A 22,458-nucleotide genomic window follows, 5' to 3' on the forward strand; every position below is an offset into this window, starting at 1 on the left:
ACCTGAAACTGTATACAGTACGATAACGAAGACGAACTGTATGTCGATACGTGAAATTCTGGAGGGAACATCAGACGGTGTGGCGTGACGTGGGGACGTAATGATGTGTGCTGTTGATCGATTCGTGTTCTACAACATGTAAAACGAGATCATGAAAGTAGTATTCTAAAAGCAACTCATGTAAACACCTTAATCACAATATTGTCTTATTCAGAATAACGTCAATAATTAAATTATCACTGTCCATGTAAACATAATCAATGTCATTTTGCCAATTCCTATCAAAAATAACAAAACAAAACAAGCCATCAAAGACAAGTAAAGCATATTAAAAGTTTTGAGTTCACTTTAAACTGTTAACAAACTGATAAAAATAGAAAGCCACATGGGTGCATGTGAATACTGAATACTGAAATGTGCTGGAGGCATCCTTACTGCATCCATGTTACTGTATTAAGCGCTAACTCAAAATACAGGCAGCATAAATTCTGTCAGTATATAAAAAAAAAAACAATTATATATATAAAACATTAGATTTATAGATTAGCTATAATCACCTAATAAAATTCCTGCACTATTTCCTAAACAATTTCTACATTCCACATTGCACAGAAAAGCTTTAAAACAATTAATAAGTCAATGACTTTTTTTCTACACACTCTTACAAACACCGCTTTACTATACTATATAAGCAACAAATCCAAATTTCGCAAATAACCACAATAAGATCCTCCGGAGAACTCTGGGTTTCTTGAGCTCTCTTCCTGGATTACTTTTCGGATTCTCCAGCTTTTCTGCATCTTGTTCGGCTCCTGCTCAGTCTCCGGAGACCGGCCTTCTCGGTCTGTCTCAAATCAAAGCTTCCCACATCGTAAACACACTCCGTCATCCTCCATATGCCACCAGTCAATTTGATTCACTACATGCCTTACTGTATTAATAGTTCCCCGTCGTTGAGAAAGTCATCTCACTGAGTCACTCTGCCTCCTGTGCCTCGAAGCCATCTAGAGGCACTTGTACTTCTGTTTCCAGGTGCCATAATTGTGCCATGATTAACAGATATTTGTGAGTGACCAATGTAAATGCAAAGGCATGGAGGAGAAGAGTCTTATACCACAGCTCTGTTGATTTATGCATTGGTTAAGGAGAATCATTATTATTTCTATAGTAACAGCTAATTTACAGGGATGTCTAATCGTTGATATGGTGACGTTTTCTGTAAAGAGACTTTTATTTAACATTCATGGAAGGAGTCTCCAGTTTCAGCGCTTTGTAACAATCAGTGTTAAAGCTGTAAAGTTAACTTTTCCAAAACAGGAAAGTCATAGGTTTTCTTGGTCACATGAGAAGCTGTGTTGTTGTTGTTATATTAACTTTACTACAGGAAGGGAAAATAGATAGAAACTATAACATAATGTTTGATAACAGGAACTACCTTGTTTGACCAACGTTTCAAATTGCTGCATTTTAAAATAAATAAAAACTTTAGGATGTGCCGCTATAAGAAAGTAATCAACTTTTGTGTACTAACAGTAACTCTGCTTCATCACACTGCACTACTATTGATTGCATTCTTATAATAGCATGACACAGCATGTTTTAATCCTTCCGTATATAGCATATTGTGAGATGTAGTTGTTTTAACTATATTACACAAATCAAAAGAAAAGCTAGCAAGCGATTTAAACAGAAACCGGTCATTGATTAGTGTGGGAACGGATTGCTAATTAGCTAGCTAACTTGAACGTTAGCCACACCGATACATTGGCTATGTTTACATGCGCCTCAAATTCTGTTTAAGGTCTATATTCGGGTTGCGTACATATTCTGAATACGGTGTTTATACGTGTATAATCGGAATATCCCTGTGGCTGTTCTAAGTATGCCTGAGTTGCCGTTCCTAAATACCTAGCCTACAGCTTAGCATCTGTTAGCACCCACAATTCCTTGCAGACTGAGCATGCACATATATCTCCTTTCAGTGTGTTTTCTGAATAAGGTGTAACAAATTTCCGATTAAAACAGGTATATTCCAGGGGTGGGAATCAGAATTTGGTGAATCAGAATATTGTCTTAATCTGAACCGGGCAATCGGATTGCAGTGTTTACACGACTCAGTACTAATCAGAATATTGCCAAATTCCGATTAATATAGAAATATTGATGTGCATGTAAACGTAGCCATTGTTATGTGTCTAGCTCCAGAAATTTCCATTGTTTGCCAACTGAATAGGTAATCGGAAATGATTCTAAATAGTGCCATTATTTTCATTCAGTGTTGCTGGCTGTCAAGCTACTTATAGCCTACAAGTACGTTTTTAGCTTTGTAAATTTGTAGCTGCTTGTAGCTTTCAAGTAGCTTATCGTTTTCTTTTTGCTACTGTTTTTTTTGTGGTTATTGTTGTTGTTCTTCTTGTTGTTGATTTTCTTCACCATTCAATGCCCTCCTTAATGTTATAGTTTAATGTTGTGTGCTACTGGGCAATTACAACAATTGATTACGCTGTATTAGATTTCCATTGTATTTTCAAGATTTCCCAGGAACGCCATTGTTTAATATGTTTTGTTTTGTTTCACGTAATAAAATGTGTAAAAAATAAATCAATAATAAATATGTGTGTCAAATGTTCTACTGTCATTGCTTGTTAATAAAATGAAAACATTAAAGTGAAAATGAGTCAAGGGACACCACAGCAGTCTCTCTGTTTATACATGTTACTCTGTATGATGTGATTAAAGAAGGAAGTGGTTGCTCGTGTGATTAGGATAATATGGATAATATTTTCCAAACGGACATGGAGAGAGGGATAGGGAGAGATTAAAAGATACAGTAGGAGAGAGAGGGATGGACATTAGGTTTTGTGATGGGTTATTATTTCAGGGAGTAATTGGAGGGATAGAAATCATTTGAAGCCAGAGTTAATGGCACATATTTTAGTGTAGCTATGTGACACTAATTGGCGATAAAAAAAAAAAAAGCAGTTCCTCTGCGTCTCGGTTTGATATCAGAATAATTACTTAAGTAAACTGCATGACTTGTGCTGGGAATTTAACAGCAAAGAAAGTTCTAGCAACTTGGCCTCCACTCAACTCTGCCACATGACACTGAGGGGTAAAAAAAAAAAAAGGCCGAAAGAAGAAGAGACGGAAAGAAGAATGACTTAACTTGTGTTTAATTCCGGCTTCTCGGCAGTGATACAGGGTCAATCTGATGTGTGCTGAACTCTTTTTAATGCAGCCTTACTGTATTCAGGTGTGCATCCACCGCTTGCTGGAAGCAGCTCGTAGACGTGAAGATATCAAAGTCTATCTCCATCCTAGAGAACATGCTCACCTCAGCGCTACAAGGCCTTTCGTTCAAGTTTGGAAAACTTTTTACTCGCTCAAAATTGATGGCGAGGCAGAAAATAACTGTAGGCTGCACTAAAACTTTGTTTATAATAAGTATGATCTGACATCGGAGACACAAGGTCAGAGAAGGTCCATCACCATGCTGTTCAGCAGCAGTGAATCAAAAGACCGCTTGTTCTTGTCTTTTCAGGAGTTCAGGGCACTGAGAAATGAACAAAATGAAGAACTTCAAGCGCCGCTTCTCACTGTCCGTGCCGAGAACAGAGACGATAGAGGAGAACGAGTTCACGGAGCAGATAAACCAGCTCAACATCCAGCGTAATGAAGGTAAGAGCACCTCTGATACACGCCCACACCGCTGACAATTTCCAGTATGTGTGTTTGACTTAATCTGAATAAATGACCCTGTTTTCATTGAATGTATCTTACACTGAGTGTTCGGATTATATCCGGATTTTGATTATTTTCATAAAAATGGAGGTGTTTATGCACACAAGATGCACAAAAAGACACTAATGTGTACCTTTCCTTCTCGCTTTGGTATCTTTTACCTCAGAAGGTGCATGTAGTGTACTTTTAAAGCTTTATTCTAAAGCTATGTTCACAAGTTTCTTTCCAGTTTCCTTCCAAATCCGATTTTTTTTTGTTGCTCAGATCAGATCGGTCTTTAATAAGAACGCACCAGTACCCCAAAACTCCCTTCATACACATATGGATATGGTATCAGCTACATATGGATTTCTTCTGCAATTGTTCCATTGCATTTCTCAATTAGAGTAGGTTCTTTCCAGTATTGCCTGAAAATAGTCAATTCCATTCAAACCAATTTTCAATTGTATAGCACTTTTAACAATCGACATTGTTAAAAGTGCTACGTTGTGAAACGACATGAGGAAGAAACCTTGAGAGGAACCGGACTCAAAAGGGAATCCATCCTTATCTGGATGACACCGGATTATAAATAATTTCTCTTTTATAACTATACTATAGAGTCAAAAAAAAAGTGCTAATTGCATTAACAAGAACTTGAGTGTGAGCAACATTATTGTTTAACATCTATCAAAGTCTAACATATCAAACCGAAATGATTAATTGTCCAGTGATTGAATAAATGAGAGACTTGAGTTTAAATTGCTAATTTGCACAGTGCAGTTTAAATGACCTATGACCATCTAGTTAGCTAGTTAAATGCATTAATACAGGCTATGATCGCGCACCGTAATGTTCACCTCGCGTCTCACTTAAAGATATTATTCGAGTCTGGCTCGCTTCTTTATGTTCTATGGATACGGCAGGAGAAAATAAGACGGAGATTTATATGAGAGCTTTGTACTACAATGTATTTTGCTTGGTTTTGTCAGTATTTCCATAAACCAGTGAGATTCTGAATTTGAAAAGATTGTATGTCATTTGTGCATCTATGAATGCTAATCAGGCCACCTAGGGTTTATTTATATGTGGGATTTGGAACGAGTAGCTTGCGGTACAGTTAGAGCATTCGAGGTGCATCGCTTCCCTATGTTTATGTATGCTATTATTATATTGAAACACAGCTATATATCAAATTTTGCGGGAGTCAATAAAGGACTGTTAGTATTTGCTTTTTATGGATGTTGAACCTATGAATAAAAAGCCAAGTGGTCCATAACTGCCAGAGTCAGTGGGTAAAAGACAGCTATTTTTGTCCTGATGACAATCTGGCATAAAACAAGTGCAAAAAAGAAACAACACATGAAGTTGGTAGTCAAGTGTTAAAAGCGTCCAAGTATTAGCAAGTTGGCTAAATGAGCCAACTGGGAGAACTGTAATCCATAAAAGTGTTAAGAGCTCATTTGCATATTACATGTGATACAGAAATTGGATTTTAATCTGGCTAATCGAAGATATGACAACAAATGCGGGTACGATTTTATGAAGGAATAATCCAGATACAAGATGCATGAAATGTCCAGGTGAGAAATGGGTTCGAAGATCGTTTTTGTTTCAGAGATTATGCTGACACTGATCCCAAAATCCCTATTCTGACATCTAATGTAACTAATGCACCATATAATTACACATGAGGCTTATGTTTTGTTGTCTCCCGTCTGATCTTCTCCACTTTAATATGGTTCTGTTTAATATGTAATATTTTTAGTAAGGCCAGAGGCTTATAGTGTTGGTCAGTTGAGGGAATATCCACCATTCTTGTTTCATTTGTAATGGGAAAAAGATTAGAGAAAATGGGTCTAAGCCAGTTTGGTAATCTTTTAGTGAGATGGAAAAGTGCAAGGCGAACAGGAAATCGTGCTGAGCTGGCATTTCGGCAGGCCTCAGTAGACTTGAGGGGTCAGAGCTGTTCTGGAGGAAGTGATGAGAGTACGAATGCTCGACCCTCTAGGAGCCAGGCAATGCCAAATCTTCCTTCTGTCAACTTGGAGACAACGGCCATTGGCCTGGTGTCTGCATTATTAATGCTGATGTAATAGCACAGCGTAATACGGTGCCATCTGCTTCTGCCATCCACTTTCATCCAGTCAGTCAGTCTTAAATCAAATCATTTTAAAGGAGACAGGAGCATAGTGAAAGAATGGGAGAGAAGAGATGCTCGTGCCTTGTTCATATCTCTTATCTCGCGTGATGAAGGGCCAATTCAAAGTAAAATCAATTTGACAAGTCTGCGATGTGATCGATTGGGACGAAAGTGCTCCGTCCATCATACCGTGTGAGCATCACCATGAAATATGCGATTTTAGAAACCTTGGTTTTCAATTTCTCTGTCAGGAAAAAAAAGGATACTAAACTAAACGGAGCCAGTGAAGCGGTACTGTCAAATGTATGTCTTTGTTATCGTTATTTAAAAAGCTATATAGTACAAAAATAGTCCTTAAACACCAGTTATTCGTTCATTCATCTTTAGCGTTATCCTGGTCAGGTTCATGGTAGATCCGCAGCCTATACAGGGGACACTGGGTTTGAGCTCGGAATACACAGCAGTCCATCACAGGGTCCCATGCACACATACATTTGTACACTCGTTTATACTTGGGGCAATTTAGAAACTTCAATCCACCTACCAGCAGTTTTTAGTAGGTGGGGAAAACTGGAAGAAACTGGAAAACCCAGAGGGAACCGAAAAGGAGAACGTGTGAAACTTCACACAGACAGTTAGAAGAAGAAGAAGAAGAAGAAGAAGAAGAAGAAGCCTGTGTCATATATGCATTACAACACAGTGAATTCTATACTCCACATATTCCAGTTTGTTTGGAAGTTGGGGTAAGAGAGCAGGGTCAGCCATGATACAGCATCCCTGCAGAAGAGAGGTTTGAGGGCCATGTTTAAGGACCAAACAGTGGCAGCTTAGTGGGGCTGGGGCTTGAACCCCCAACCTTCTGATCACTAACCCTGAGCCTCAGCTTTTGAGCCACCCAAGTAAGTTACCCAAGATCAGGATCCTCTGTGCTGCCCTAAGGTCTAATTATGTACATCAACCATCCCTTCATATGCAGTAAGCTCTTTATACTGGCTATATGCTGGGTGCAAGACAGGAATACACCTTGAATGTTATGCCAGTCCATCTCACATTCTGCACACCAAATGAGGTCTAAAAGTGCATCATGTTCATTAGTAGAAAGACATATTCCAAATGTAAAAAAGATGTACCTTTGAGGGTACCACCACAGCAACAATAATCATAAAGTGGCAAACCAAGAGGAAGTAGATCTCCGCGTCAAAGACCTTCAAGACAGACCCGGACACTTCTACATGGTACCGAGGAACACCTTACTCCGACTTCTCCGACTCCGAATTGGTGTGGGATTTGAGGCAACATTTGTTTGTGCATCCTTCAGCTGTCTCCACAAGGCCTGAGATTCCTCTGTGATGAAGCTCTGCACTGATTGGCTGCTGGAGATGCCGTGCTTCTGCTTTCCCAACCCCAGAGAGATGGTGCTGATGGAGATAGATAGAGGAGGATAAGATCTGGGCTGAGAGAACAGAGAGAAGCAGAGCTACATGAGCAGTGTGACCGTATTAATATTCCGTCCTAACCTCGAGCACGGAGAAGCGAAAGTCTGCGAAGACGGAGAGAGGCCGCCATGTCTGAGAGTGACCTGAGATATGAGATCCATCAGTCCAATTTGTTCCAATACTGTAGATTTTCAGAACTCAATTACTCTGGAGCTAATGCAGCGTTCTACTTGGATAACGATGAGATTCACTTCAGGGAATGCTGTTTTATATTAGTCCGCCTGTCTGTATGTCTACTCTAATTCTCATTATAGTCGCGATGGATTGGCAATTCATGTCGCAACGTAGCTATTTTCCATTGAGCAAAAAAATGCACGATTGAGCAATCATGTAAATGTTGCATCCCATTACTTTGTTAGCAAGTTTTTTTGATTCCCAGAAAGATACGAGTCATCTTTAATAGCTAATGCCTTTGAGATTTCTAAGAGAAAGAGATGCCATTAAAAAATAACTTAATTTGCTAGCACGCCTACACACACACACACACACACACACACAGTCACGAATTCTTCAGAAGACCACTAATGCTGAATGACCAATCTGCAGCACTACAGCCTTAATGTGTGTACTCCTAAAAGAACTGCCAGAGCGCCTCATTTTGTGTCTCTCTCCCTCGCATTTCCGTAATTACCAGCTGTTGTGTTGCGCTATCAAGCCTGTCAGACAGGCGTGAATGAAATGTGCCTGCATTCCTAATGAAAGTGCCAGGCTGCTAAAACCACCAATGAAAATCCCAAATATTTTCATCACAGGAAATGACTCTTACAAGCAAAAAAATATAATAGTAGCGAACAAAGCAGTTTGGGATGGGCTGTTGTAGGAAAATAACCTACACCTGGATCAAGTGTATATTTAAACCTTCCGACAGTGATAGGATCCTTAGGGACCACTGATGTCTTAACTAACTAACTAACTAATCAATTAGGCCACAAAGGTTGCAACCCTCAAGACACTTAGCTCATCAACACAACCAGGGTTATTCCCAAACCGATGCGTATTATTCCCTAAGGAATCTCAGATCACCTGCAGCTCTAATCACCACCTTGCTCCAGGATGGAGGGATTTCCTCTCAGATCATTAGTACACTGTGGCGGTTTCTAAATCCCAAAGTGAGACATTGAGTGAGGTTTCCTGGATAAAGACGGATACGATGATTAGAGAGACGGATACAACGAGAAGCTTCCCACTAGAGGTTTCTTCTCTGATGTTGCCTGTCTGAAAATCATTCACCTGAACGTCCACCGGTTCTCCATTCGAGGGCTGTGAAATGAAACCTGCATGTCGCACTTACGCAACATCAAAGGTTAGCTCGGTGAACGAGAGGCTCAGACTGTATCACTGTGAGCTGGAGTGGATTTACAAAGCACACAAGAGGAACATTTAGATCGGACTCATGGACGGAGCATTTGTTACTTTTTTTTTAGCCATTACATCATGGTGGTTAAATAAATAACGGTTCAAAGAGAGAGCAGATCCAAGCACCAGGGCTTGTTAGAGTTTCATATTAACCTAAAACCTATTCATTATAATGATAGTGTGTCTTTATTGATCACATACAGTAGAGTGAAATAATTTTCTTCGCATGCCTCAGCATGCCAGGAAGTTGGGGTCAGAGTGCAGGGTCAGCCATGATGGGAACCTTCCGATCGGTAACCCAGAGCTTGGCAGTGCTGGGGCTTGAACCTTCCGATCAGTAACCCAGAGCCTTAACCGCAAAGCCACCACCGCACCAATATTATATATACCAATAATATAGTGCATTATTCAGCACTCTAATTTGTAATGGTGTCTCTAAACATACTAGAGAATATCCAATGCTGTCTTTGAATCCCATAAGCACTGCGGTACTGTACAAACTATGTACTATAGAAACTATGTACTATAGTGGCTATAGAAAACCAATAATGCACCTTGTTGTTTGGTTTGGTGTAACTGTAGATTGCAATATATTACAGGGTTTTGCTAAATGAAACATCAAAACTTTGATTCCTCATCTCTCAAAATGGTTCGTTGCTGAGATAGAATCTGAACTCATACCTTTCTCTCATCTCCTTCTTTCCTCACACATCATTCAAATAATGTATCTGTGCACTTCTTTAACCACCCCCTAAGCCCTGTCATAGCAAGGGTTGAAGCAAAGCTTAAATAACGGTGATTGTCATTTGCGAATGAATCGACTCTTTGAATCGATTATTCGAGAGGAACATAGGGAGTTTCCTTTAATATTCTTTTGCCGGAAATTCATCAGCACTTTGTTAATCACATACTGTACAATACAGCAGTGACTGAAGCGCGTTAAGTGAATCTCATCAGCATCTGTTTCATTTGTCAGTTGTAAAGAGAATTGGAAAACATATATTTGACTCTCTTCGATGTGTGATTGAAGCTGCGTGAGAGTAAAACAAAATGGTGGTGGTGGTGAGGGGGGGATGCGCTGTTGTACATTCCTCTTATACAACAGAAACTTGCCAGTGCTAACAATTTAGCATGCTGTACCTTTTGTTTTATCCGTTTATAGCTACATTTAATGTTTAGTTAGTTCCTGCTAGCACTTTCTTATAGCACATAGAAAAAGTCGTTCTCTCACCAGTCTCTTGAAGTTAATAAACCTCTGCACTGACACTGGAGACTCCACACATGTTGAATAAATATTTCCGCACAGAAAACTTTACCATATCAATGATTATGTATTTATTTATTTATTTATTTATTTTGTTCAATAACAACACACTTTAAAATAAAATCTGTTCAGTATTCGTCTTAGATCATGTGGAGCGTCCACCGTAGAAGTCCCTGTGAATAAGATGTTGCTATAGAAAAAATAATGTATTTGGACAAGTTCATTAATATCAACTGTTGATTTGAATTACAGACAAAACTATTGTTTGAGCGATAGATGGTCAAAGACAAACAGAACGGACTCGCAATGAGTCGTTTGAGAGTCAGTGAGCCGAGTCGATCGTTATGACTCACTGAAAAGAGGCAGAATTACCGTCACTGATCGATACAAAATAAGTCCGAAACTGTTCCACCGTTTTAGTTCAATGTCCAGTATGATTGTATTTTCCTGTCTCTAAACGTATCATTACTACTCTAGCAGGCAGAGTCTTTACCTTGCAAGTATTAGCTCTGCTTTTAGAACATATAAAAGCGGCACTTTCAGTCTTTCTGTCGCCAAGACGTATTAAAAAACAGAAGAATTGACTCTCTCAGTGGCCCAGTTATTGGATTGTCCTTTCACTGAGCCTCCTGTCTTCTCCTTCCACAAAGGTGTTTCAATGCTCACAGCAACCCATCGTTCATGCTGGGTCACGGCCATCGCACCTCTCAAAGCAACACAGCTGACTCGAGATCGGTTTTGGCTTTGTAGTTCGTTACTAACGCGATTAAGGTGACGCCGGTCCTGGACCAGCACTTTCACTTGATGAACGAGCGAAGTGGTGATCGATGAAGCTTAACGTGCTGCTGCTGCTCAGGTTAACATGCTGTGTGTTGTGTGTGAAACACAGGAGAGTAATTTGTGGACAGAGAGGAAACGTGGAAGTGTGAAGAGATGTTGTATGCTCACCAACCACTTTATTACGACTCACACACTATATATAGGAGGGAGCTTCAGCTATGAAGCATTTCTTAAAGCTTCCAATTAGGCAGAGCTCCTGAGTGCTTCTCCGAAGTACCAAATGAAAATAAATGGTTGGGGAAACAATTTATTTGAATTCTATTTTGATTCAGAAAGAAAACATTTAAATAAATAAATAAATAAATAAATAACAATTGACCCATAAGCTTTTTTAAGACAATGAAAAATATATTCGAGTTAGGGGGTACAAATTTTTGGCTGCCTCTGTGAGCGTGTTAGAAACTAATATAAACCTGTGAACTAGAAAATCAACACCTTCTGACCAATCAGAACTGAGAATTCAACATGCGCTGTGGTATAAATAATATTAAATATAAAGCCTTTATATTCAACTGTGATGCCAAGAGATAATTGTATTTCCTTTGCTTTGGCAACACTGATGCATGCGCACAATCCTGCCAATATAGATTTGTGTGTGTGTGTGGGGGGGGCTCATCTGTGATAACCCCAATTACCACCAGGGAGATCAAAGTGTTCGCTGCTGCTGTGATATTTAAATGAGCTCGCAAAAGGCTTTCTCTTTCCTTATCGGCAACTCCTCTCTCTCTCTCTCTCTCTCTCTCTCTCTCTCTCTCGCTCTTTTCTTTTTTTTTTTTTCCTTTTCTTTGTGCCATGAATGAAAAAGAGCAGAGCTACAGCTCTCCCTTGTCTACCTCAGCATATTAATGAAACAGGATGTTTCACAGGTTCTCTCTCTCTCTCTCTCTCTCTCTCTCTCTCCCTCTCTCTCTCTCTCACTCTCTCTCTCTCCCTGTCTATCACCATTAAGACATGACAGCAAGTGCTTTCCTTAGCCTGAATTGTCTGAGCAGAATAACACTTTCCCTGGACACCCCCCCCCCCCCCCCCCCCCAAGAAAAAAAACCCGAAAGGTCAGACCCATACCCGAGATAGAGAGATCAATGAAGAGAGTGAGAACTGGAATGAATCTTAGCTGGTGCGTGCTTGTGTGTGTGTGTGTGCGTGAGTGCGTGCGTTTGCGTGTATGTGTGTGGCCGAGCTGATATTGAGTTACAGATCTAATGAAACGGAGGCGGAGGTATAAATATTGATGATTCAGATGGCTACCTGAGAGACCGAGCGAATCTCTTGTTATCCAGATCCCAGCAATGCCTTTGTTAAGCAGCCCAGTCGCCATGGAAACTAGCAATTAAACGGCAGAATGCCTTTGAACATCAGAGATGCGTCGAGCTCGGTGAAGCCTGACAACGAGAAGGAAACTCCACCATACCCTAATCAGAGCAGGGAGGGGGGAAAAAAACAAAAAACATGTGGAAATAAATAGTGGACTTAATTAGGTTTATCTGCAAGTTCTCTTTCAGAGGCTATTACCTTGAACATCTCTGGAGAAGTGAAATTCAAAATATATACGTACTCCGAGATGCTTATTTATTACCTACACCTCTCACGTGCTTCATAACCGAACAACTGCACGGATATGGGGAAAAAATGTCCAGTTACAGACATTAGAGATAGATATGTACAGTATAAATGGTGACCATATTATACCATAGCATATTATCGTTTCTATAGTAACAGCTCACACAGGACCTTGTATAATAAACAGATTTTTAAAAATAAAATGCGTATAAGCACTGACATGGTGAATTTTACTTGTAAGATGTTTGTTCAGCATAGACTGAAGTGTGTTATTACGCTCACACCACAGCAGTTTGCCAAATATTTAAGTGACATACTGTTACGATTCCCTGACACTGGAGACTCCTTCCATAAAAGCAACGTAAACAGAAAGCTGCACCATACGAACAACCACACACTACATTTCTCTTTCTTAAACAACAGCACATTCTCTTTTTTTAACTGTTCATTATTAGCCTTTGATTATATATACTGTATGGCCAAATGTATTTGGACACCTGACCATCACACCCGTGCGATTTTTGAGCATCTTATTCCAGATTTAGTTCCCCTTTGCTGTTATAATAACCTCCACGAAGGCTTTCTACTAGATTTTGGAGCACAGGAGCATTGGGTGTGATGCGTGTGATGGTCAGACATAATTGTCCATATACTTTTGGACACATAGTGTAGCTTAAGCCTTCATGTATGAGTTGTTACTATAGGATGCATATACGATAACTTATTTGAATGAGCGCGTTAATATAAAAGCTGTGATTTATGGTACAGCCGGAACTAGTGTCAGAGCTGCTGTTATAGACAATTCATGAACACCTCGAGATCTCAAACATGCTGTAGTACAAGGAGAAAATAACGACAATACAAACACATAGGGGGTTCTTTAGGGGCTCAGTGGATAATGAAGGGTTCTTAGTTTCCAGAAAAAGGGCGGTAGAACCCTTTCTGACAGGAAAACATTTCTACATAGAACAGACAGAGTTTTAAGAGGTAAGACGTTAAGCTTGTATTATATACAGTAAATGGATAGACCACTGGTCACCAATCCTCCTCCTTGAGATCTACGTTCCTGCAGGTTTCATCTCCACACACCTGTTTTAGTTGGTCAAGAACTTCTTAAGGCGATGATGGAGAGATAAATGGTCAGGTGGGTACAATTAGAGGTTGGAGTTAAGTCTTCAGGATTGTAGGTTTCCAGGAACAGGGTCGGTGACCACTGGGATCGAACCTGTACAGGTAATAGACTGCATGGAATGTGTGTAGACGATGAAGTGTATGGTTTCTACAGAATGATCAGCAATCAGTGTTTCTTGTTCTGCTCCTTCACGATACTGCTGCGCTGTTTGACTTGCTCGAGAGTCCGTGCAGTTATAATCCCATTACTCATAACCTCCAATAAAGAAAAATCACTTGAATAAAAGTAAAAAACGCAGGCTGTTGGACGAGAAGAGAAGGATACCGCCGCACTTAATACCTAAAACGTCAAATAACGCTGCAGAGAATCGATGAATCATCGGGCAACGCGGCCGACCGACGGCCATCCGTAATATTAACAGATAAGAGCTGCAGGGCCGAGGATTAGTCATTTGAAGCACGACGAGAGGGAGGATTTTGATCAGCCGCCGTGGTCTAGTCATGCTTTCCAGGCTAAAATAAAGAGGCATTAGTGATCCTTTATACTCATAAAGGGGGAACAAAGCGAAACACAGAACAGAATGGCTTCTCTTTGTGATGCCTCAGTGAAGTTAAGGCTTAATATTTCATTGCCTCTGCGCTCTATTCATTTTGTCACTGGCATACGGTACTGACGGCCAGGTTATTTTTCTAGAGCACACTCAGCTTTCATTCATCCTTCCTGTCATAACGTTTATGGAAATACAGCTTTCAAACTCACTTAAAAGCACTGTGCTGGAAGGACACAGGAAGTAAAGCAAGTGTTTTGAAGGATTGCAAAATAATATTCACAAATTGTAATTGCTTAAAATGCACAAATACATTGAAAGATTTTATTTTATTTTATTTTTTTTAAGAAAAGAGAAATTATTTTAAGGCCAGGTATTGCAGCCTTATACTATAAGTTTTTTTCAACTATTGTTGTTTCATGGATATTGTTATATTGTTACAATTCTATGATATTCTTGTATTTTTATGCTTCATTTTAACTGGTAAAAAAATGTTATTTAACACCAAAACTAGTCAAGATTTATGCAAATCAGAAGTGACTCGTGACTCGTGACCGGCACAGGGTCCTATAGGGCAGATTGAAGTACATTGTGTTTTCATGGGAGCAAGGATTAACGCTCATCGGACAACAGGATTTTATGATGTCATTTTGGGTCCTGCCCAGTCGGAATTGACGGGTGAATGGTCAGGCGGGTTTTACTTAGAAAAAGAGATCTCTATGTTTATTGCACAAAGACGCAAGACGGCTTCTCCATGTGATGATTGGGAGATCTCTCGAAGGGGCAGAACCTCATAACCAACTGCCAGTATGTGAAACGTTGACAGTTTGAATGTGACTGACGTCTCAAACGTTAACATATCAGGGAGCTGAGAGTATAGTGTTCAGTAACCAAATCCATTGCAGTTTTATTATTGTAATTGATCAATCTTGTAAGTGAATTGTATTATCAACTTCTGTCTGTTTTTTATTAATAGTGTAGCTAGCTAGCTGTCAGTGAAAACAACATGGCAGACACTGTAAATTTGTTCAAGTCTTTTAATGCTTGTATTGATGAGGAGAGAATTAAACAAGATGCCAGACCAACAGATGGAACTGATCACACACAGATATTTACTTCAATAACACACACCTGTGCTTCTGCTATTTGAAAACCCAGCAGCCATGTAGATAGTTCCACCCTTCATACAGTCCTCCCAAAAATCATGAATAGTAATAGCTCAGCTCTCGACACCGATCTGCACAGGTAAAAAAAAAAATTATAAAAATAAAAAGATTTAAGAAATGTCATCTGGCAGAAGGTTTCACAAACGATGTCTGAAATGTATTAAAAGATTAAAACAACACATCTGCTGTTTGTGACAGAAATGAAAACTATATGTGTTCAATACAAAATCCACACTTTCGTGATCAAAAGGTTCTTTTTTAAAAACTTTAAAAAGTGTGCACGTGAAGCGACGAGTCGAAGGCGAGGGCGAGATTCACACCACATGCAGTGTGCACGCGCCCTAAGGCGTACGAAGCGGCATGTGAAATTATTGCTCCTTCACAGGCTGAGAAAAAGAACTTATCACATGGACAAGAAGTCATTTTAAGGAAATGAATAACGTCAGCAAGCGGCGGTGAATCTTTCAGCATAAATGATTATGTAATGTAAAAAAATAATAAATAAAAAAATGCCTCGGCGTGGACTACGGAACAATCTGGAAATAAACTTCACAAAAATATATGGTTTGCTGTGGAGAGATTTGAAGCAATTGTTGATTTTTTTTTTTTTTAAATAAAAACATCAACACAATCTTTTATGAGTTGCGTTTTGTGTTACGGAGAAAATGTATTAAATAAAAAAGAAGCATAAACTCCTCTGTCGTGAAGACGTACGTAAATAGCTTTACCTACTCACTGAAATTTCCCCATATTGACAGTTACACACATTTTTCTTTCATCTGTTTATGTGGAGCGGTCCCTGTGAACGAGCACATTGTTACTATAGAAACAATATGAGCAATATGAATATAAATTTTCTGACCAATCAGAATCGAGATTCAACAGCGCTGTGCTAGAAAAGTGCCATAATACAGTTCGTTTACTTCCTCAGAACCTTACAGTCATCCCCTGCCATTTCACACGTTTTCCCTCAAATGAACGCTACAATTTCCCATGCAAGATCCGGCTTTAACGATATCAAAGCCACCTCAGATCTCGCTCTCAGCTTGCAGCCAGATCAGTGTTTCGATAGCGGAGACTCACGTGGCCATCTGAGCCCAGTGCAGGTGGTCATCTCTCCTCTTTCATCACAGAGCCGCCTGGATCTGATGAGATGAGCTTTGATATGATCGAGTTGCTCAGATCCAATTTCTGACCATTTCATCATCACTGTCAAAAGTCAGACCACGTCCTCGCTGTCCTTCGGCAACAAGTTTGTGTGATAACAGTCAAGAAAGTGGCAACATTTCCGTTTGTGCGGTGTCTTTGGTTTAGATATTTATACGTTTTTTTTTGTGTCAGAGTGCAGAATTAATACCAGATTTACACACATCGATAGCATCATGCACCCCCTGTCCATTGCTTATCTCGAGGGCTGAATATTTTGCATTGGATAAAATTGCAGTATGAAACACATGAGCTGTAAATGTAGCAGATGAGTGCTGGGTCAGCTTATCCTTCAAACCATGGCACGTTTTTCTTTATGCAGCAAATTAAGGAAAACAATGAAACCATACTAAAAATACTAAACCAAAAGCGTAGCCCACATCACACACAATGTGAATTCATGACCTCGATTTAGTATCTCGTTCAGTTGCCTGCAAGGAAACACTGGAATCTCTGGACTCCCTAAAAGGCTGTCGTGACCATATCATAATGAAATGAAACCAGTATTGATGACCTTCTTGAGCAGCGATGGTCCAAACAGCTCCAGATAGAGATTTCTACTTCATGGCCCAGAGGACGATGAACCTAGCAGATGAGAAAAGATGGACTTGGCGTCCAATTTCTCATTCCGCAGCCAGCCTTGGCCCGATAATGAGGTGGATCTCAATTATGCCGCTGCGCCGCTGTGAAATGGACCGGGGGGGTTCCTGCTACTGCGCCTCTCGAGGCCCTTCAAGCCCTCTTGTCCAAATTGAACTGATGGAGCAGAAAAGCCATTTTGATTTTTTCGCTCTCACCTCCAAACCGGAGCCCAGGCACGACAAAAAACAGCGGGCCCACCACCGATTCCGGCCAAGGTTGGGCCACGCCATCGGCGCTTCGCATCATAGAGGCATAATTAGATTTACGCTGACAGTCTGTTGACACGGGATATATTAATTGGGGTGCTTCGGATTGACATGCATTTAGATAGCCACATCATAAATGCATGAAACTCGGCACGGTGCACACTAATTGCGTTGAGTTCCGTAATTATGGCCCGCGTGATTAATGGCGCCTCCTGTCACCAGCATATGGCAAAGTTGACCTCACGGTTATTGAGTTAGCAGGCCAATCAGAGAGGGAGGGAGGGAGGGAGGGAGGGAGGGAGGGAGGGAGGGAGGGGACGACTGGGATGTCAGCTGCTCCACTTGGATTGGATTAAAGTGTACTGTCGAGAAGTTCATTTTTTTCTACTTACCTCATAGGAATGTGATGGACAGCAACACAGCTGTTTGTTAGTGCCACCATCATGTCCTGTTTTTGGCTCGTACTATAATCTTCCAGCTGAATTGTACACGTGATCAGAATTTGGATGGTCATATTACACACTTGGCTTACGGTAATTAGTCATTTTAACAAGTCAACAACATAGAATTGTAGTTTTAAAAAAAAAAACATGATTTAATATCTCATGGTATTCCCTCCATCTATCATGTTTGGGTTTTTTTTTTTTTTACATTTCCACAAGCTGTCAGAATGATAAAAGTGTTTTACTGACAATTCCACAGATCTGGTGCCGAACAGCCTGGGTCTGCACGCTCTACACCCGTCGCCCAGTCCACTGGCCTCCGACCATCAGGCTCCATCTCCCACCCAGCTGCACTACCACAGCAAAGTCCAGCACCGTCGCTTCTCCATGGAGGTCAGTAGCACTGCTGTTCCTCACGAAACGAGGAACCTGAAATCATTTTTTTCACTTCCGATCCCTCAGGACTCACCTCAGTAACTACGTGATCAAGCAATTCCATTGTTTGATAAAGCTAATATCATGTTCTAAGGGTGAAGAGTGAAAGTGTAGAGGTTTATCTTACTCTCCACCCGTCATCATTCCTCAAAGATTCTTGGACTGGTTACCAGTTCTTGCTTTTGGATGGAACCTTTTTACTTGGGGCCTTTTCTAATTTCCTAAAGAGTGTGTAACCAAACCATCCTGAGAAACACCAGTGAGACCTTCAGTCAAAAATATAGGAGAAGAGAAGACAACCTCTTACATAAAACAGATGAGACACAGGATCTCAACCAAATGCTTCTTGGTAGATGTATGGAAAATGACAACAAGCCATTTACTCAAGAAGATACACCCACCGAGGGAAGCTCCTCAAATTTAAGAGGAGATCATGTTGAAAACATTAGTAATCTTCTGGCTGATATGGGTGACATACAGAATAAAGGCTCAATCCTTCCTAACAGCTACAAGCCAGATACTAGTAAAGTGTTTGACCAAGAAGATAGCCCCTGAGAGCAGAACCCATTAATCACCTTTCATAGAAAACAAAGAACAAGTGAGATGTTCAGCCTAGAAGGTGGTCAGGAGAACCTGTTAAATCTGGAGAGTCTCTGCCTAAACCCCCTGAGCATATCTGAGACATTTCACCACAACAGAAGGTTTCTCTTTCAGAAAAGGTTCCAAGTAGAACACATTTAGAAAGCAAGGTAACCATCCAAAGGATCGCTGAGGAATGCTTTTATCTAAGCCTGTGCAGGTGTAGCATGAGATTAGCTCATCCACTGGTTAGTGGGTTCGACACTCGTAGAAAATTCAGAACCTTTCAGTTGTTCATTTGGAGGAAACCCTTAAAGGTTCCCTATTAGAGAGGGTTCCGAGTTGAACCTCTTTTTTGAGAAGCTATTCATTATGCATACTTGCTTTGAGAAATCCTTTTGTATAGTTCTTATTACCCAGAGATGGGAAAACTGTCAGAATTTCAGAGTAATATAGTAACACCAGAGTGGTATAGTAATATCAGAATGATATCAGAGTGGTGTAGTAATATCAGAGTTATACAGTAATATAGTATTCTCAGGACATCAGGTTTCCTATCTTGTGTCTATGTGTTCTGAGTAAATTAGAAATGTTTTTTCTTGCTATCAATGGAATCTTTAACGGCGTAATGTAGAATAAGGGAATACTGACGATGTACGAAGCGGTTACATCATGGATCCAGCACAGGAACAAGCTATTTCACCGAGTCGAATAGTAACACTGCTCAGGAAGTATGCAAGTAACGTGTAGAAGTCCAGTCGTGAGTTATTGCTTGAATTCTTGTAGACGTGACAGTGCACCCGAAGGACAGAGTATCGTAAATGCCAGCGTCTTTCTCAGGGTGACTTTCATCTTGTAGAAAACAAAACCCAAAGAAACTCCCAGAAAATGGACCCCTGAGGGGGAAATAACAGATTAATCAAAGTCTCCCAGAACAGCGACGGCGGCCGCCATCATCATCACCGCCACCTCCTCGTTTCCCTCTCTCTCCCAACCCACCATTACTCGCCTGTCCCCCAAGCCTTGATTGTGTGTGAAGGACAAATACCAGCCTCCTATTCCAGCCCTCTCCTCCGTGTCACTCCTGCCAGAGACCTGGCTAAAAGATGGAGGCCTTGGCTAAACGCAGCCGACGGGTTATTTTTAGGTCGGGCTTCATATCGCAGTGCGTTCAGAGTTCTCCCAAGCCCCGCTGTCAAACCTCATGTTCAGCAGCAATGTATCTCGAGGAGGAAAATTGCACTGAATGCCCTCTCCATTTTCAAATCCATTGGGTTCCTTTCTGGCCTCTAGAAGCTTTTATCAGCCACGTGCACCCTTATTTCAGTCTCGCCAGCCAGGCTCAAGGGAACGCGGGTGCGGGGAAAAAAAGCCTCTTAACTTTAAATTGCTAGATAGGTTTGTTGCGCAACTGTACAAAACCTCTTTAAGAAGCAGTGGGACAGAGATTCCTCGGAATTCAAGCCTTCATCAGGCGCAGAAGAAGTAAAGGTTAGCCGAAATTCAAGAATCATCAAGTACTTTCTTAAAAAATAAAATAAAATAAAAAATGACAGCTGCTTCTTTTTTTCCGCACTTTGAAGTTCACCCCTGAAGGACGGGATTTAAGTGAGACAGAATCTCAACACGCAATACCTGTTTTCCCTCAGACTTTTTGTTCTTTGATTTCGTCTTCCACAGTTATGAGATGGCAGTCATGTCAGGCGCAGCTTGATGTCCTGACGTGCTAAGCCAGGATGAGTTTCTAAAGAAGCATCACAGAACAAAACAAAACCAAAAAATACATCGTTAGCACACAGTGAAAAGTGATTTTGGGAAAATGGTCCTGATCGTCTGCATGCACTGACGTGTTTTTATATCCTAGTGGGGACCAAATGATAAAGGAATATCTAAACATTTAAAGGTAAGAGTGAGATGTAGGTGTTGCGTATATTTGCGGCATTATTAATTATATCAATGCAAGGTGTGTGTGTGTGTGTGTGTGTGTGCGTGTGCGTAGGACGTGAGTAAGAGGATGTCTCTGCCCATGGACATTCGTTTGCCTCCGGAGTTTTTAAAGAAGTTGCAGATGGAGAGCCCAGAATCGTGCAAACCACACAGCCGCATGTCCAGACGAGCCTCACTGGTCAGACACGCACACACACACACACACACCTTTATAGTCTCTGGAATGTGATCTTGTCCACCTTATCGTTAAATTCAGAAGTGCGTATGACATATTTTTCGTACCAAACTTACTCTTGAGACATTAACTTAAATTTTTTTATTTCAAAGAATGATATGGTGTCATTTTTATCCATTTATAATAACATTTAACGTCGTGGAACGTCCATGGGATGAGTTAGTCCCTGTTATCATTACATTATGACGCCTATAAACAGTTGTTCTTTCATCAGCCTCTTGTTTTTTTTCTATTTCTTGAAGTTAACAATCCAATTAAATAAATAAACAAACAAACAAACAAATAAATAAATAATCGTGAAACCTCAAAGTTTAAACTCTCTCCTGAACATGTAGGAAAACCTACTGACTGTTACAAATCGCTGACACTGGAGACTCCTTCCATAACTGTTAAATAAACATCTTCTTACAGAAAACATCAACATATCAACAACTATACGTGTTTTTAGTCCATTTATGTGTAGCATCTGTACAAGTACCGGTTCCTGTGAACGAGCTGTTGCTATAGAAACAATCACATTAATATAATATAATCCTGTGTAGCTGCTGTTCTAGAAAATGAATTAACACCTTCTGACCAATCGGAATCAAAAACTCGACAGCGATGTGGTATAAAATGAATGAATGAAATAAAATATCAAAAACAAACCGGTCACTTCGTTAAAAATATGGTGAATAAGGACGATTGTTACAGAGAAAGAAAAAAAAAAGATGTTTAAAATTAATGATTCATAACAGACGAGAGCTGATTTTAGTCACATGTTTGGTTTCTATTTTATGCTTTTGAGATTATTCCAGATAAAGAATTGTTCATCAAGTCCATAAAACACAATGAGCTGAGAAATTAAATACAATTAACATTACAGCAAGTCATGTCTTTCATCTTCAGTCTGACATCGGTTTCGGGAAACTGGAGACGTACGTGAAACTGGGCAAACTGGGAGAGGTGAGTCAGATCTCTCAGATATCTCTTGTTTTCTCATTACAGCACACCATTACAGCACATTTATTACATCACAGTTATTATATTGACTTTAATGTCTGTGCAGACATGAGTGATTACTGTAAACAGTAAGCAGTATTGTTGTTGTGTCCTGATTCTGGCCTGAACACATACAGGTACCGAGAAAGCTCAACGATCTGATGTTTCTCAATGCCATGCTAAACAAAATATGTCAATTTTCCATTAACTTAAAACAAAACAAAACAAAAAAAACAAAACCATACACAGTGTTGGAATAAAACAAAACAAAAACAATGTGTCCAGCATATGTCCCTGAGGGATACCCTGGGGGGAAAAAAGGCTGTGTGCTAAAATCAGAGAGATGATAACAAGCTAGCAGAAGTGTGGCAAAGTGAATACTAAATCTGAGCAAGACTTTATTGTATTATACATTTAGCATTTAATGAAAGCTTTCTGCTTTTGGCGAAGTAGGCGTATAGCAAGAGTTACAAGCTAAATAAATAAAAAATGTAAGGAGTGGAACACCTGGGGGCACTCCTTACATTTGTTATGGGAATTTAATCCACAACAAGTCCCTA

General features: G+C 40.1%; 1 protein-coding gene across 1 annotated transcript in view; it reads left to right on the top strand.

The window, feature by feature from the left end:
- cdk18 (cyclin dependent kinase 18) overlaps positions 1-22,458 on the top strand; it is a 67,058-nt gene that overhangs the window by 23,325 nt on the left and 21,275 nt on the right. Inside the window, exons 2-5 of the mRNA XM_017450188.3 lie at positions 3,542-3,678; positions 17,981-18,114; positions 20,735-20,860; positions 21,806-21,862. Of these exons, the coding sequence (XP_017305677.1) occupies positions 3,561-3,678; positions 17,981-18,114; positions 20,735-20,860; positions 21,806-21,862 (435 nt within the window). The 5' untranslated portion in view covers positions 3,542-3,560. The remainder of the gene's footprint in view (positions 1-3,541; positions 3,679-17,980; positions 18,115-20,734; positions 20,861-21,805; positions 21,863-22,458) is intronic.

This window comes from Ictalurus punctatus, chromosome 21 (genome assembly GCF_001660625.3).
Source record: "Ictalurus punctatus breed USDA103 chromosome 21, Coco_2.0, whole genome shotgun sequence".
NCBI lineage: Eukaryota > Metazoa > Chordata > Actinopteri > Siluriformes > Ictaluridae > Ictalurus > Ictalurus punctatus.